Source organism: Apis cerana, linkage group LG2 (genome assembly GCF_029169275.1).
Source record: "Apis cerana isolate GH-2021 linkage group LG2, AcerK_1.0, whole genome shotgun sequence".
In the NCBI taxonomy this organism is placed as follows: domain Eukaryota; kingdom Metazoa; phylum Arthropoda; class Insecta; order Hymenoptera; family Apidae; genus Apis; species Apis cerana.
The window spans coordinates 14,566,086-14,582,439 of NC_083853.1; the positions used below are offsets into that span (position 1 = coordinate 14,566,086).

A 16,354-nucleotide genomic window follows, 5' to 3' on the forward strand; every position below is an offset into this window, starting at 1 on the left:
TAAAAAAACACTTTATTTTTTAGGTAAGTAAACGTATCTTTATTGAAAATTGTTCATTTTAATAACAAGAATAGTTTCAAATCGAATCGTATTCAAAATTATCATAAATATATAAATCGTAAATATGTAACACACAATTAACTTACAGATTCAACATTTTCTTTTTTAGGAATACCTACTAATATATGATTTTTTGGTGTACATGTGTTCGGTATGAATTTAGAAAGATACACTCTATAACCACATTGTTCAGCCTGTAGTTTTCTATCAGTATCGATAATAGTCATACATTCGTATCCCTGATTTGTTTTGATATTTTTTTCATCGTGAGTTTGATCAGCAGCGTGACTGAGAATTATATAACTTTCCTTATCTATTTCATCCCTAAAAATATCACTCCTTGGATATTTCAAATGATCACAATTATGCAATGATCCATAACAGCAAGGGCAACATACGAAGATAGCTTTTTCTTTGATGCATTGTTTTATAACTAAATCAGTTGCGACTCCACATGCATGTAATGACATACCAATGTCGAAGTGACCTTTAAAATAGTCTAAATTACATTGATAAAATTTTATATTTGATAATTTTAATTTATTCACTCTTTCTTTAGCTCTATTCAACGATTTCTCCTTATTTTCTAATAATATTATAGTACAATACGGCAAAAGATGCGCAACTAAGATACCTAAATGACCACTACCAGAACAAAAATCTACAATTATATCTCCTTTTTTTGCCAATTTTATAACAGGCTTACACATATTTTGTAATTGCTCATGCTTCTTTTCTAAACGCGAAGGTGGCAAAGAACCACCTTCTGGAGTGGCATCATATGGAACTAAAGACCAATCAAGATCTAATTCCGCACCAAATGGTTTCAAATCGAATTTAGTTTGTATGTTTAAGGTTTTGAATAATCGTAACGAGTGCTCCACATCTTCTTGCTTTGTATAAATTCGATTTTTTGGTTTATATCTTTGATGCAGACTTTCATTTGCTACATCAGGAAGTGTATAATTGAACTTATTTATATCTTGATTTTTTAACAATGGCAAACATTCAAGACAATTGGATATAATTTGATTTTTAAGCATTCTTTTGTACCATTTATCAGTCAATGGAAGTAATTTCATTACTGTTTCATTCGAAAATACAGTTAATAAAATATGAGTACATACAAATATAATTATATCTGCCAAGGTCATGTATGAACCTTCAGCATATGTATGTTCTAGTGTTCCGTTTTGCGAAATTATATTTTCATCTGAATATTTTTTAGACATAATATATTTATACAGATTGTGTAATCTAACTGGTTGCGACAAATGTCGCTCAAATCTTGCCATACTGGAAGGCAATTTATTTTGCATTGCATCATCCGTATGTAAAAATTTTACAGTCAGAATTAAATCTACTTCGCAAAATTTCGTCCAAACACTTGCTTCTGAACAAGCGGTTAGACAAGAATCTTTGAATCCTAACAATTTCCGACAATAATGTGTTGGGCATTCTGCCGCGACATCTTTAATTATTTGTCGTAATATCGCGCAAAGACCTGCGATGCAACTAGCTTTATTTATAACGATAATTGGCAATTCACATGAAATTGCAGGATATGGAATTTTATTTAAATCTATTATTTCATATACAAAAGTGGAAATATCTATAGTGTATGCTCGTTCAAGAAGTTTTTGTTTACTTGGTACAAGCTTAATATTAATTTTAGATTCACAATATTTTACAGTAAACAATGTTATTATTGTTTCTATAGGGGCTAGACATAATTCTTTCAAAGAATATACTTCTAAATAAGCTTCATTCATTTTTTTGAATTATCCCAAAGTTCATAACATGAATAAAAGAAATAAAAAAAGCTATTTATCAAATGCTAGTTATACGCTAGCTCTTAATTGTCTAGCCACTTTTCTTATTATCCTTTGTCTCAGCACATTTTCTCTCCAATAAACACTAATACATGAAGTTAATGCCAAAAGAAACATAAATGCTTCAAACTTCCAAAATGCTCTTTCTTCTAACCAAGCTACCCTGTCACAACTGAATTATATATATTTATTTTTTATTATAAAATTGTTTTTATTTTCTGTATACCATATAAAATAATATAATATAAAATTAGATATAATTATTTACCTTCTTGTTATAGCTTCTCCACTTTTACATTTTAAAACTTCCTTGTATCTGGCATGAATGCACACATCGATACTTTTACTTGCTATTTCAAAAGCAGAACATGGATGACATTCTGATGTTATTTCATATTCATCTCCGGAAACACATCTTGTATTATTTTCAAAATTCTCCAAATAAAGTTTATTAGAATTATCAGTCCAATGACTTTCAACAATTAATACCAATATTGTTAATCTAAAAGAAATTAATAAAATATAAAAGAAGCTAAACATATATATATATATTAAGTAACACGTGTTAATATTTATAGTAACTGCAATGTATAAACAAAATATAAGATAAAACTAACCCTCCTAATAATGTTATGCCAATTAACATTCGTTTTTTTGTACATAACTCAATCATTTCGATGTATACTGTTTCATGGATTTCTTCTTTTTCGTCAGCTTACGTGATTCATGTAGAAAGTGAATAAAAATTTTAGCACGATAAAATCTACACAAATACAATTAAAACTATTTGCAAAATCGTACTGTTCCTATTACATATGAAGTATACTACGTATACAAGTAACACGTGTTTATTGGATTATTGTATATACATTTTTTCCATAAGGTGGTAAATTGAATATTATATAGCAATCTCATGATAATTTTATTTGTATTAACTTTCTGTTATTTTGACAGATGTTGTATATATTTTCTCTAAAGCATTATTCATTTTTTGTTTCTAAAACCATAGACTAGATATAAAATAGATTGTACTAATAAAATTCAGATATATATTTAAGAAATAAAACATAATGTAATCTAATAACTAATTATGTATCTTAATAGTTAACTCAAATATCGTACTTTTAGTAATCCAATTTTTATTTTTAATTCAAAAAAAAATTTTTTTTAAATATAATAATTTAAGATAAATAAAAAATAGTTTAGTGTGTTTTTATAAAAGTTGTTTTTTTTTCTATGCTATTTCTTTGAAAAGTGAAATTCATATTTTTGAAAGTAAATTTCTTACAAATTTTTGACGTTATCTCTTTAAAAAACATTGAAATATCTTTACATATAATTTACCGATAATAAAAGTTTTAATATTTTCTAAAAAATGTACTATTATTCAAAAATTATAACAATCTTATTATAATAGAATGGAATAAGTTTGAACATTTTTCAAAGAGATGGCATTATTAGTTAAATATGTAGTATATATACATTTTACGTTCATACATATTATCTCTATGTCTAGATATATTTATATTTTTGCAGCTTCTGATATTTTAAAAAAATAAATATATAAAAAATAAACTTAGAATAGAATGGCATATTATATTTTATAATTAGCATTAGTAAAATAAAAAAATAATAAAATAACAAAAGTAGTTATCAATGTATCAGAAATAAATATGCAAAAGACAATAATCTCTAAAGTTAAATAAATTACAAACGTAAAATGTCTAGAATTAAAAATCTAAAAACAGACAATTATAAAGATAAATAAATATGCAAAAATTAAGTATGCAAAAGATAAGTTTATAAAATTTCACAAAAATTTCGCATGTCAATTTAATTATAATTTTCTGATATAAAATCGAAAATTTAGCAAAAAAAATTTCTGATTCGAAAAAATATGAATATGAATTATTCTTAAAATATTAAAATATAATGGTTATATTCTTTTGATACAAAACTAAAATTTTTAACTGAAAAAATTTTTTATTTTTTATTTAAATTTTGGAAAAATATAATTGGACAAGAAATGATGCACGAATTTTTTCAAGAATTCCAAATTTCCATAAATTTTTATCCAATTTTGTTTTTATATTAAGATAATATAATTTTGGAATTTAACATATTTATAGTTATTTTATATATATTTTTTTTAATTCTTTTCTGTATATATCAAGAATTAATCAAGAATTTTTGGACATTTTAATTCTAAAAAATTAAGAAACTATAAAGAACTAAAAACTTATAAAAATATAATATGAAAATATAATATATTTCACATAATTTATAAAATATTTTGCTTGTTTTTTTTGTATTATTAAGAAATGTTTCAAATGAAAGTTTTAAGAGGTTATTGTAATGTTATTATATTATTAATTTTTAGATAATAAGTAAACATATAAAGAAATAAATTCAAATTCATAAGTAATTTTGCGAATTCTAATTTCATTTTTTTAAATGAAATTATTTTTTAATATATAAATTAAATACATCTTGATATTTTCTTCAAAAAATATCATACAAAGTCATATTAGTAAAATCGTTACCATTAATGTTGCTATGCCATTGAAAATTTATCATGAAAGCTATCATGAAATCTAATGTAGAAGAATCTGAAAATCCTACAATATTAACAAAAAATGGAACTGCATAATTTAAAACACGATCCAAAAAATTAAAATAATAAAAAATAAAATTATACTAAATTAATATAATAATTACAACTTCTAATGCATTAGAAATTATAAAAATAATAAAAATTAAGATTCTAATCTAGGATCGAAATTTAAAAATTGAAAATCTAATGATTCTGTATCAAAATATTAAGAATCTATATATAAAAATAATTATTTCTTCGCGGAATGAATGATAAATTTTTTATCTTTTTGAAAAAAACTTTATAGCATGTATTTGAAACAAATATTTAAAAAAAGAAAAACTATTAACATGACCATTCCATAGATTAATTTAAATAATGGCAATAATATAATTTTTATCAATTATTAATTATTATATAATTCCAATAAATAAAAAATAATCTAGTAGTACGATATTTAGAAAATTAAAAAATTTCATAAGAAGTTCATAGTCATAAGAATTAAAAAGACACAAAATATAAAAATATGTTTTATTTTCACACAATTTTAACATAATAAATTGCCTTATAGGCAATAAGATTGAATACATTGAACGATTTGATATAGTTTAATATTATATCATATAGTTTAATATCAAAACCGCGCTTTTTTAAATAATCTCACTTATAAAATCAGTGAGCGAGCGAAGCGCGAGTTAAATTGTACAAAGCAGAAGTATATTAGAAGCACAGATATTTACGACAGAAAACAGCTTCTCATCGCAACATTAAAAATCGAGTATTAACATCATGTTTGTATAATTTTTATATTATGCAAGAAGGCACGTGCAAAAATCAGAAATTCGCTTGTCATGGAAATACAAATGTATTGTTACTTGAAAATATAATTTTTTTTCGTTTAGAAAGATTCAGACTTATAAGCTATGTATAAATGATGTTTTTTATTGTACATATATGTTCAAAAGCGAGATAAACCCTGTACATTTGATATGCTTTTTAGTGAGACGAATATCAATAAATAAATAAAAGAAAAATATATATAATTGACAAATTTGAATGATACTGATAATATTAGACCATGCACAAGCACTTTTAAAGACGAAAATACATTTATTATGAATCAGTATATTATCCAATTTGAAATAAAAAAATGAAATAAAATAAACTAACATACTAGGAAGAAGAAAGGAAGTCTCGTGAGACAATTATTTTTTTCAAGCAACACTTTAAAATGATTGATGTTATGATTAAATCTGATTATACTTCATTTAATTTGAACAATATTAAACAGTTATTATTGTCATATATCGATGAAATTAATTTCTCAACGATAACGTCTATTTGCCCAACATTGTGAACAATAGTAATCATTTTCCGCTGAACCGAAAAATTGGCAATCTTCATTCCGACATTCTTTAACAATAGTCTAAAAAAAACCTCAAATTATTTAAATTCCATAATTATAATGAATTTAAAAGCATACCAAACTATTGTTGCTATTCCATAGCTCTGGCCCCGGTTTATAAGATGATGGTTGATCATTATAAAAAGTAGATCTGTAAAAAAATATTTTATTTTTATTATAATAGAACTATAATAAATATAGAATTATAATAAATAGAATATAATAATTTTTCTAAATTGTATTATGTAGAAAATACCTTGAAAGATAAAGCGTACGATCTTTATTTGGATTGGTCGGTAACAATTTACTAACGCTTGCATGACTGTCTCGATCGCTGACAGCATAGAATTTGGATTTGCCTGCACCATAATTCATTTCGCTACCAGTTTCGTCAACTTTATGATCTTGCAAGTACCTATTATATAATGAAACAAAAAAATCATATTTTACAATCATAAATGATATACATTATAGGTATAAAATTAGTATACCTTGCATGTGCACATTGAAGATAATTCTGAAGCATCTGATCCACATACTGATGACGTCTACTTCTAATCTTTACACATAATAAACCTTCTGTAGAAAGTCCACCTGCTGTTGTTGGTAAATTCTTTGGTCTTTTTGTCATAGACCACAATTTTTTACTAACAGATTTTCTAATTGATCCAAATTGTTTAGCAACACCAAGTAACTGTTTCGCTGTTTTAGATAATGAACCGTCAGTATCGGACAATCTTTCGATTTCTTCCGATGTAAAATTTTGATATTCGCAGTCTAAATATTGCCGCAACAAAATTTCCATCTAAAATATCAATATTATGAAATTATAGTTTATGTAGTTTACATCTACAATTTATGTTGTTACTAAGAATTAATTACCGTATCTTGTTGGCAAGTTAATAAATCTTGAAAACCTTCTTCCCAATCCCAATCAGGTCCTGGATCTACCGCGAATAAAACTGGTAATAATTGACCTGTATCTGGATCTATAAGAGGTATGCTAACACCTTCATTAGAAGCATCTCCAAAATCACTCGCTCCATCCACAGTAACAAGAGGAGAAAAATGAGCTGAATGATATGCTAAAAGCAATGGCGTTCTGTGACAACGTGATGGAGATACTTCTAACGGTAGATACACTCCACCAAATGGAATTGGAGCTAAAGCTACACCTTCTGCATCTTTTAACATAGTTTCTGCTATAACTATTATAGGTCTTTTTAAAGCATGAGCCAAAGCTAATACATGTACCTATAAAATTTTACATTGTAAATATTTGATGAAAATTTTACTATTTAAGAAAAAAATGCAAAAAAATTTTATATACTTCTTCAAGACTTTGATAAGAAGTAGCAGTTTGATTTCTAAAAATAGGAGAAGCCATATCTACAATAGTTTGCCATTCTGTTAACCATTCTGTTTCTGTATAAGACAATCCTGAAGCTGCATTTAAGCCTATTTGACGCCACTTCCATCTTCTAAATAAAGCATGTCTATATTCTCCTTTGGCTAAAGTATTATGCAATGCTTCTCTTAGTGTAAGAAGTCTATCATGAAAGCCCCACATGCCAAGAGAAGCTGCATGTAGAAGACAATTGCCATCTCCTGATGTTGCCAAAGGCCATAAAACTCTGTTAGTTTCATTTTTACCCCCACACCACCAATTTAAACGACCAGCAGCTTCTAAAGAAGTTAAACATCCACCTTCAATCAAATCTTTTTCCAAGAATTGGCGAAATGAATCTAAATATAATATATTATATTCAATTAATAAAGTATAATAAAGAAAATAATTATTATATTGAACAGAACATGAATAAATTACCTGGATATAGAGTTAGATCAGGTAATGAAAATGTAAATTCTGGAGTATCTAAAGATCCTATAGTAGCTAACTGTGAACGAGCATAAGAGACAATAGCTGCATTTTCAGTTGCTCGAGATATACCTCTAGCCAATTTCTTTGTAGTTCCCCCTTCACTTTCCAATGCATTATTAGAATTTGTCTCTTTCTCCAAACCATCATATGTGGATAATCCTACGTTCATTACACTGTTTTATTATTGCACCTACAAAGTAGTAGTTCATCTAAAATTTATGATATTACAATTACAACACTGGTAGAAATATAATATAAAAATTATATATTAATTATTATGTAATCTATAAATAAAAATTACAAAAAAAATATAAAAATTAAACACAATACATATCTATATATTAATATACAAAAATAGAACAAGGTGACATTAATAATTTAATAAAAAAAATAGAATCATTAAATATATAATGAATTTAATTATAAATATAAATAAAAGGAAAATTTGCAAATAAGATAAAAAAGCACTTTTTAATCTTTAGAATTACGAAATATCAAAAATAAATACACGTACATGACGATGAATACATATATTCGGAGTTTGTGTGTATATGTATCTATGTCGGATATGATTATTTAAAAAGTGCAAACCTTGGCCTATATATCGAATTAGTGAAGTGAAGCAGTGCGGTATAGTATCGTTAAATAGTATTCTAATTGCTTTACAATATATAAACCCTTCGTATAGTTTTTCATATTTTGTATCACAGTGTTTATACTAAAACCTGTCTTAAGAAGGCCATCCGCAATGTATAACGATTAAGAATTTGTTTGCACTGATGGTGATATACACAACATAACCTAAAGCACGAAACCTCGAAACTATCTGGTAAAAGAGTGAGAAGCGAATTATTATTGTTGCGCACGGAAGTCACTGTGAAATTTTAAACCAGTCACATGTCAAGCTTATGAGTGGTACACTGTTGTTATTTACGCAGTAATGTTCCCACCCATCAGTGAACAGGTTTGTCCGATCGCGATAATGCAATTAATTTTGAAATGTAAAAAAATCATCTACGCACTACCATTTATCTTATAACATTATGCCGTTACTTAGAAATGTATTTAACCTTGAAAATATGCATTGCGCATCATATATACCACCTACCTATGTGCATTTAAATACATCATAGTTTATAGAATAATCGAATAGAAAATATTATTTGAATTTTATTTTATCAATCATTGATCTTTATCATTTTCTTTTAATTTGATCGATATAAAATTATTCTTTAATTTCGTTATGTTAAGAAATATATTATATATTTTAATTCATTATGAATATCATATATTACAAAAATAAATGTTTTTATTTTTTCCGATAGTTGATTTGAAATGGGTTATGTTGACTTTCATACTTATAAAGCAATCATGTATACATTCTTAACAATAGAAAATTTTTCATTGATTGTGTTTTATCGAAATATTTATAATAGGTTTTTTTATTGATTGTGTTTTATTTGAAAACTTATAGAACAACGAAATAAACTGAATAAACCGCCTTAAGTTGATTTACTAACTTACGTACAAACGTAGCGCCACAGGTTATCATTTCTCGATGTTGTAGTTCGTCTACCTCGCTTAAAACGTGAGACGCGACCATGCCGATGTAGTAGGCGAGCACAAGTGTGCGTATTCTGTACTTGTATCTGTTTTAAATCTCAAAAAATTGGTCAATTTTGTTGGAAAAGTTTTTTAATTTATCGCGGGTAATAACAGACTCGCACAGTAGAGAAGAAATTGAAAGAAATAACAATGAATAGTTGTGGAATATACCTGATATTTTTTCTATCGGTTAATCTGTTGATTCCATTGGGCCACGTCGCCGGTTCCAAGGTGTTACAAATTCGTGGCATACCTATCGCAAAAAGTTCACTTTATTCATCAGATCGTGACTTCCAGTGCCTTGATGGAAGCCTATTAATACCATTTTCACGCGTAAACGATAACTATTGTGATTGTGCCGATGGCAGTGATGAACCTGGTACATCTGCCTGCACCAACGGTTCATTTTATTGTGAAAATTCCGGTCATAAGCCACGTTATATACCATCCACCTGGGTAAATGATGGTGTTTGCGATTGTTGCGATGCCAGTGATGAATATAACTCGGGTAAAGAATGTCCAAATAATTGTAATGAACTTGGAAAAGAAGCTAGGTTGGAACAACAAAAGGCAGAAGAATTAATCAGGGAAGGAAATAAGATAAGAATGGAAATGATTACCAAGGGTAAACAATTGAAGACAGATTATCAGGCACAATTAGTTAAATTACGTGCTGATTATGAAGAAGCAGAACGTGTGAAGAAAGAGAAAGAATTATTGAAAACTCAAGCAGAAGAACGAGAAAGTGCTGCTTTAGAAAAATATAAGACAATTGAATCTGAGCAACCAGCTCAGGAAGAAGGAGAAGAGGAAGAAGAATTACACGAATCAGATGCCGAGGATTATTTTAAATTATTAGACTCTGATAATAGTGGTACTATAACAGTTGCAGAACTTCAAACTAGAGTGACATTTGATAAAGATCGGAATGGAATTGTAAGTGAAGAAGAGGCAATGTTTTTTTTAAATAACCAGAAAGAAATCAATCTTCAAGAATTCATGGATACAGCATGGGCAAATATCAAACCTTTTTTAATGTTAGAACAAGGTAAATTGTTATTTAGAAATTCATTTTATTTTCAGCTTAAAACATATATTATATTAATATTTCATTTTAGGTATGTTTAAGCCAGCAGAGCAAAAAGAAGAAGAAGGAGAGGAAGAAGAAGAAGGAGGAGAAAATATTCATGAACCAATAGAAGATAGATCTGAGCAAGAGAAAGATGAAAATGACGGTACAGAGGCAGAAGAAGTAACGGATGAAGAACAGAAAAAACCTGAAGAACCTCAAGTGCAATATGACGAAGAAACTCAAGCTCTAATCGATGAAGCAACAGTTGCTCGTGAAAATTTCCAAGCAGCAGAAAGATCTGTAAATGACTTATTATTGGAAATCAAAAAGTACGAAGAAAAATTAAATCGTGACTTTGGTGTGGAGCATGAATTCGCTCCTTTGGATGGTGAATGTTTCGAGTTTAGAAATGTGGAATATATCTATACTTTGTGTATGTTTGTAAAAGCGACGCAAAGATCGGAATCTGGTGGCAATGACGTTACCTTAGGTCACTGGAACGATTGGAGCGGACCGGAAGGTCAAAAGTATTTCAAGATGAAGTATGATCGAGGACTTAGTTGTTGGAATGGTCCTGCGCGTTCTACAATGGTCAATTTAAGCTGTGGTAAAGAAAATAAACTAGTCTCAGTGACAGAACCTAGTCGATGCGAATACGCTATGGAATTTTCCACGCCAGCTGTATGCAATCTCAGCCTGGAATCCGCTAATGCACACGACGAATTATAAATTTCATATCTCATAAACGCGCGAAATTTAATACTAAATACGCGATGAAATTGAAATATAAGATATAATAATAAAAAAATAGCAAGGATAAATAATGATCACATCGATTCATCTAGTTCGTTTTTCGAACATTAAATTTTAACGTAAAACGTTATAACAATCGCGTGTTTACACATCATTTTTCGCTGTCGTAAACAAATGAAACTCATAATTATCTCTTGCGCATTATGTAATAATAATGTCACGAAACATCGAATCTGTGATTGATTATTCGTCCTTGCATTAGAATTTTCTCGTCGTTGTACTTGTATACTAAACAAACGGAATTCGTAGCCGATAACGCGATCGTGAGTTATCGACGAGCTCAGTTTGCTTAAATAGTAGAGAGAGACATTTTAATATTCGTGATAAGTGAATAAGAAATTGTTGTTACATGGTCATTGCCAATATCGTGTCACTGTTATACATTCCTCTTTTTGTACGAGATGAATTTTTATGAAATCAGATCGGAATAAAATGACCTGAATTGTTTCATTCGTCGTTAGGTCACCACGCGATCGAGCGATCAATTCTTTTCGTCTACAAATTCTTAGGAAAAAAAAAAAAAAAAAATGAACTGAAAAATTCATTTGTACACTCACCTATATATACATACACACTCATGCAGGAATGTTGAAAGAAAATTCATAAATTGCCACTGTAAAGTAGATAATGTATTTAGTGTGTCGAGGTATTTTGTAATTTTTTAAGGATATGTGTCCGTGATTGGCGCATTGGAATGCAGGTTTAATAAAGAGAAAAAAAATTTTGTTGTCGAACTGTAATTACGATGGCAGCTTTATTTACATTAAAACGGGTGATCTTTCTGTATTATATGTATATATATACATACATATATAAATATATATATGTATATATAGATATATACAAATATAAATATATACACGTGTGTATATATATTTATTTATTTATATATTTTTTTTAATTATGCGAATTCTTATTCGTTTTTAGAGAATTCTTACATATTAATTCAATTCTCTATTTATATTTTTATTAATCTAACAATCTATGCATATTTTTTGGGATTTGAGACGTTTATGATCGGCTAGAAAACTAAAAAAGGGATGTGATCAAGAGACAGGAAAGTGAGTTTCTGATTTATCCAACAATGTTTGCAACCAGTCGATTCCCTAATACTTACTTTTTCGTTAAGGCACTTAAAAGACTGGAAAGAAGTATCTTGTCTTTCACGCGGTGTTACGTGACAGAGACGATACACTTTAACGTCTTTTCTTCACCCTACGATGAACCATTATTTTTTTTAAACGTACACATACAAAAAGTCATGATTTTTTTTCATCTCAACGTGGAATTTTTGATCATTTCAATAGTAAATAATCAAAAATTAAATTTTAATTAAAAAAATCAAATTAAAATCGTTTATCGTGTACTGAAAATACAAAAAAAAAAAAAGAAAGTAAACATTAGAAACATTTTTGATTTTTCAAACGAATTACTTTTAACGACGTAAAAATTGTTACATCAGTATGGAAAGACAGCAATTTCCAAAGATTACCATAACGTCTCTAGATATGAATAATTTCGAACTATGTTTTTGTCTAACAACATACCCTGTGTTTGTTTTATGGCTCGCCTGGCCATTAAACACTTTGTAAATACGTGTCGACGCTATTTTTATCTATTCTCTTTTTTATATTCTTTAAATTCGTATTCTTTCGTTCGCGATCGTGTCTAATTCTGTAACGGGGTTTTCTTCTTTGTATTTACACAGTGGAACGAAACACGACATTTATTGGCGTCTCTAAACTACTGTACAACAAGAAACACTAACTCCTAACACGAGAAGAATTTGTAAGCACGACGCGCGAGTATATTGCTTTGCGATATCGCGCACCACCTAATACTGCATTTTTTTGTATGATCGGCTATCTTATCGTGTATGTGAAGTTTGTTAAGAAAAGAAGAAAAAAACAAAATACGATTGCAACGGAAGAAGTTAAATAACACACGAATCGCAAATAATTACAGCTAGTTACGTTTAAACACGTTTAACCTTACAACTTTCTCGCCACAGGCGAACTTAAATTTTTTTTTTTCTTTTTTTTCTTTTTACATATCGATTCCGATAATTTTCCACTTCTGTTTCTTTCCTTTACTTTTGTTCAAGTTTACAAGTTTGAAACGAAGACATGTTTCATGAAAAACGTTATAAAAATTTAAGGTAAATAATTTTCATATTATTGTCCATCTTACGTAGTTTTAACCAGTCGAACACATCTTCGTTCGTTATTATTTCCACAGGTTCATTCAGTCTACAAATAAAATCCAGATATAAAAAAGTTTACAGAAAAGGGGACTCTATATAATTCTGATCATTTTTTTAACCGCATCGATTCTTTTTCTATTCGTCTTCCAAAATGAATCAAATCTGTTGATACGTGTGAATGCGTGTAATGTTTATTTTCCGAGTTTCTCGAACATGATTAGCTTCTCCTTGAAACTCTTGGTATCCGTAGACACTTCGGATATATTACCGTTTAACATATTTTGTAAATCCTCGTCATTCTTGCTAACGAGGAGATTGTCAAAAATCATCTTGTTGTCTTCCTGCTTAGCGACTGGCGAGGTAGGCTGCGACGTGGTGATTTGTTGCTTTTTCTTAGGATAAATCACAGAGCTTCGTTGATTGTTGCCGTTGTCGGCCATTCTGGTAACTATAGTGATGGCTAGCAGCTGATGGATATCGATGTTCTCCTTCGATTCCGACGATTGACGCCAGTAGAATTTATCAGGCGAGATCAACGGTTTAGAGTCTTCGGTATTATTATCCGCCATTTGATCCGAATGTGACATCATCAGGGATTTATTGGTCCAAGGATCCTGAAAACGGAAACAAATTTTACGTCTCGAACATTTCAAAATTAGAACACTCGAAAATTTATTTATCCATAAAATCTTACGTTCTTCTCGCGTCTATCCGCAACGGTGTCCGTAAGATCTTCCTGTTTCCTATCCTGATCCAAATCTCTCTCCAAGCTGTCCAAAGTTTCGGTACTCTCGGACGACTTGTTCCTCCTCTCGGAATCTAAAGTATCCGTGCTGCCTAGCTCCGAACTCTCGGACGATTTTTGAAGTCTGCACGGTTTCCTCTGCCCCGTGACCGCTCTCTTCTCCTCCTCCTGGTCGTCCATCGGAACGATATCCACGTAGCTCGTGCTCGGTATCCTTTTCGGCGCCCTTCTCATCCTTCTGTTCTCCAATCTGTCCTCCGAATCCAAATTATCAGAGCTTTCGGACGACATCCGTTTCGACGATCTTCTGCTACACTTGCCCAAACTCTCCCTCGCGTCCTCCTCTTTCGACTCGCTTATCTCGATTCTCTCGAAATCCTCCGACGATTTCGAGATGCTCTTCGACAACCTTCTCCCCCGAGACAGATTCATGTCCGAGATGCTGCTCCTCTTCTGAAGTTCTTGGACAACGCCCTCCGTACCGATCTGCTCCAACATCTCGAAACTTTCCGACGACTTGGACATCTTCTTGGAGGATCTGCGGGCGCGCAGCTCGAAGCTGCTTCTTCTACGCTCGATCGACTCGTCGCTGGTCAACGCCTCTATGGCTTCCAAGCTGTCGGAGGACTTGGACACGCGGTCGGTCGATTTCGAGATCGGGCCGAGCAGCCTCCGCGTCACGGGTTTCACCTCCTCGTACTCCATCAACTTCTCGAAGCCCTCCGTCGACTTGGAGAACCAACCGTTGGCCGCCTCCAAACTGTCCGGCGACTTGGACGATCTGTTCGAGGCGGATCTTCTTCTAGGCAGCTTCGTTTCCAGCTCCTCGAACATCTCCGTATTCTTTGGCGTGCGGTTCGACGATTTCCTCGCGATCGATCCCCGGCTTTCTTGCTCGTCGTTCATCTCGACCGCGTCCAGGCTGTCCGGAGACAAGGAGGCCACGCTCGGCGGCTTCCTCGGCAGCTTGGCCTCCAGCTCCTCGAAGATGTCGGACGTGCGCGACAACCGATTCGACGATTTCCTCCCGATCGACACGTTCTTCGGTTCCGTCGGCGTGGACGCGTTGCTGTTGTTCGCGCTCGCCGTCTGCAGACTGTCCAACGAATCCTCCGCTATCGTCGTGATGGTCGACGTGGGCGTGCTCGCCACTTGCGACCCGCTCCTCCTAGGAGGCCTTCGGTTTTTAGGCCGGACTGAAATTCGGTGGTGGGCCGCAGTGTGGCTCAAACTGGCGCTCTCCAGCTCCGCTGTTGCACAAACAAGAATTCGGTTACGCACAATTCTTTCTCGCTTCAAATTGCTAAACGATCTCTTTTTTACTCACGCAAATCCTCTTTGGCCACAGGGACAACACGATCGACCGTGTCCTTGGGCGATTTTGAGCCCTGGAAGGGAACGAGAGAACGAGTTAAAATTAAAAGTTTTGTTATTATTCGCGTTCGACGCCAACGATCGAAGAAAAAAGCGGTTACAAATGGAATTATTCGTGACACTTTGCGCTCCGCCGTGTTCGAGTTCAGTGTATTGGCAGCCGGTTATAACGGTATTAACCACTATCGGGGCGAGCAAGTGCAGCCACTTAACCGTGATCGTTGGAAACCGGTTACAGGTGCCGTCGCGTTTCTTTTCTTTCTTTCCTCACCGAGGAAAGCCACCGTTCTTCTCCTCCCCTACGTATGCGCTGTGCCGCGTCACACGTTTGTGTTGTCAAATCGTTCGGTAAACAAGATCGGTACAACGATCTACGCGAGATCATTACTCGAATTTCTCTTTCTTAACCGAGTCTGATATTACATCGGTGACACACTTGAACCGATGATCGAAAGCGATCGGTTGCTCGATACCCGATATCGAAGAGAAAAAAAGGAAAGGAACCGTTTACACGCGGAGGGAATTACCTCGATCACCTCCTCCTCGATTCGTGGGATCGCGTCTTTGATCAACGGCGGGATCCTCTGCCTCGTCTCCGGCTTCGAGCGTTGCCGATCCTCGATCCTCGTCGAACATCTCGCCGACCCTTTATCCTACACATTGTACGAACGCAACGTGTCCAATGTAACATAATTCGTATAATTGGTGACAAGCGTTTAAGCGGTGAGTAGGGGTGAAAATGACGGGGGAGGGGGTGGGGCTTGATCGAT

General features: G+C 31.9%; 5 protein-coding genes across 34 annotated transcripts in view; 1 reads left to right on the forward strand and 4 right to left on the reverse strand.

The window, feature by feature from the left end:
- Nucleotides 1-11: 11 nt before the first annotated feature.
- On the reverse strand, nucleotides 12-1,832 carry LOC108002763 (glutathione S-transferase C-terminal domain-containing protein homolog). The gene has a single exon (XM_062070925.1). The coding sequence runs from the start codon at nucleotides 1,830-1,832 to the stop codon at nucleotides 138-140; it is 1,695 nt and encodes a 564-aa protein (XP_061926909.1). The 3' UTR covers nucleotides 12-137.
- LOC108002759 (protein JTB) lies at nucleotides 12-2,902 on the reverse strand. Its single transcript, XM_017064598.3, has 3 exons — nucleotides 2,510-2,902; nucleotides 2,161-2,394; nucleotides 12-2,064 (listed from the first exon to the last, which is right to left on the reverse strand). Exons 1-3 carry the CDS (start codon nucleotides 2,563-2,565, stop codon nucleotides 1,902-1,904), a joined length of 453 nt encoding a protein of 150 aa, XP_016920087.2. The 5' UTR covers nucleotides 2,566-2,902; the 3' UTR covers nucleotides 12-1,901.
- Nucleotides 2,903-5,002: 2,100 nt separating this feature from the next.
- LOC108002874 (OTU domain-containing protein 7B) lies at nucleotides 5,003-9,434 on the reverse strand. Of its 6 annotated transcripts, none has more exons than XM_062071629.1 (8): nucleotides 9,301-9,434; nucleotides 7,719-7,962; nucleotides 7,221-7,636; nucleotides 6,773-7,144; nucleotides 6,382-6,695; nucleotides 6,147-6,305; nucleotides 5,969-6,041; nucleotides 5,003-5,911 (listed from the first exon to the last, which is right to left on the reverse strand). In XM_062071629.1, the coding sequence occupies exons 2-8, from the start codon at nucleotides 7,939-7,941 to the stop codon at nucleotides 5,810-5,812; spliced, it is 1,659 nt and encodes a 552-aa protein (XP_061927613.1). In that variant the 5' UTR covers nucleotides 7,942-7,962; nucleotides 9,301-9,434; the 3' UTR covers nucleotides 5,003-5,809. The 6 variants fall into 6 exon arrangements, with proteins under 6 accessions (XP_061927613.1, XP_028524956.1, XP_016920324.1 ...); XM_028669155.2 differs by having other exon boundaries at nucleotides 9,297-9,432; XM_017064835.2 differs by lacking the exon at nucleotides 9,301-9,434 and adding an exon at nucleotides 8,364-8,505 and having other exon boundaries at nucleotides 7,719-7,981.
- A 93-nt stretch (nucleotides 9,435-9,527) lies between these two features.
- On the forward strand, nucleotides 9,528-12,002 carry LOC108002875 (glucosidase 2 subunit beta). The gene is made up of 2 exons (XM_017064838.3): nucleotides 9,528-10,425; nucleotides 10,496-12,002. Exons 1-2 carry the CDS (start codon nucleotides 9,528-9,530, stop codon nucleotides 11,176-11,178), a joined length of 1,581 nt encoding a protein of 526 aa, XP_016920327.1. The 3' UTR covers nucleotides 11,179-12,002.
- A 669-nt stretch (nucleotides 12,003-12,671) lies between these two features.
- LOC108002841 (otolith matrix protein OMM-64) overlaps nucleotides 12,672-16,354 on the reverse strand; it is a 49,052-nt gene continuing 45,369 nt past the window's right edge. For 20 of the 25 annotated variants that reach the window (XM_017064763.3, XM_017064768.3, XM_062071609.1 and 17 more), the window contains 4 exons: nucleotides 16,112-16,237; nucleotides 15,538-15,598; nucleotides 14,160-15,460; nucleotides 12,672-14,079 (listed from right to left, as the gene is read on the reverse strand). In XM_017064763.3, coding sequence (XP_016920252.2) covers nucleotides 13,657-14,079; nucleotides 14,160-15,460; nucleotides 15,538-15,598; nucleotides 16,112-16,237 — 1,911 coding nt within the window. In that variant the 3' untranslated portion in view covers nucleotides 12,672-13,656. The remainder of the gene's footprint in view (nucleotides 14,080-14,159; nucleotides 15,461-15,537; nucleotides 15,599-16,111; nucleotides 16,238-16,354) is intronic. The other 5 variants (XM_017064765.3, XM_017064770.3, XM_062071610.1 and 2 more) reach the window with 1 other exon arrangement.

Bases quoted from the DNA above. Each gene is read 5' to 3' on its own strand.
- LOC108002759 (XM_017064598.3), bottom strand. From the start codon at position 2,565: ATGATTGAGTTATGTACAAAAAAACGAATGTTAATTGGCATAACATTA. The intron at 2,395-2,509 runs GTTAGTTTTATC...AATTTCTTTTAG, and splicing joins GGCATAACATTATTAGGAGG to ATTAACAATATTGGTATTAA. The intron at 2,065-2,160 runs GTAAATAATTAT...TATATAATTCAG, and splicing joins GGAGAAGCTATAACAAGAAG to TTGTGACAGGGTAGCTTGGT.
- LOC108002763 (XM_062070925.1), bottom strand. From the start codon at position 1,832: ATGAATGAAGCTTATTTAGAAGTATATTCTTTGAAAGAATTATGTCTA.
- LOC108002875 (XM_017064838.3), top strand. From the start codon at position 9,528: ATGAATAGTTGTGGAATATACCTGATATTTTTTCTATCGGTTAATCTG. The intron at 10,426-10,495 runs GTAAATTGTTAT...ATTTCATTTTAG, and splicing joins TTTTTTAATGTTAGAACAAG to GTATGTTTAAGCCAGCAGAG.
- LOC108002874 (XM_062071629.1), bottom strand. From the start codon at position 7,941: ATGAACGTAGGATTATCCACATATGATGGTTTGGAGAAAGAGACAAAT. The intron at 7,145-7,220 runs GTATATAAAATT...AAAATTTTATAG, and splicing joins CTTATCAAAGTCTTGAAGAA to GTACATGTATTAGCTTTGGC. The intron at 5,912-5,968 runs GTATGCTTTTAA...GGTTTTTTTTAG, and splicing joins GGAATAGCAACAATAGTTTG to ACTATTGTTAAAGAATGTCG.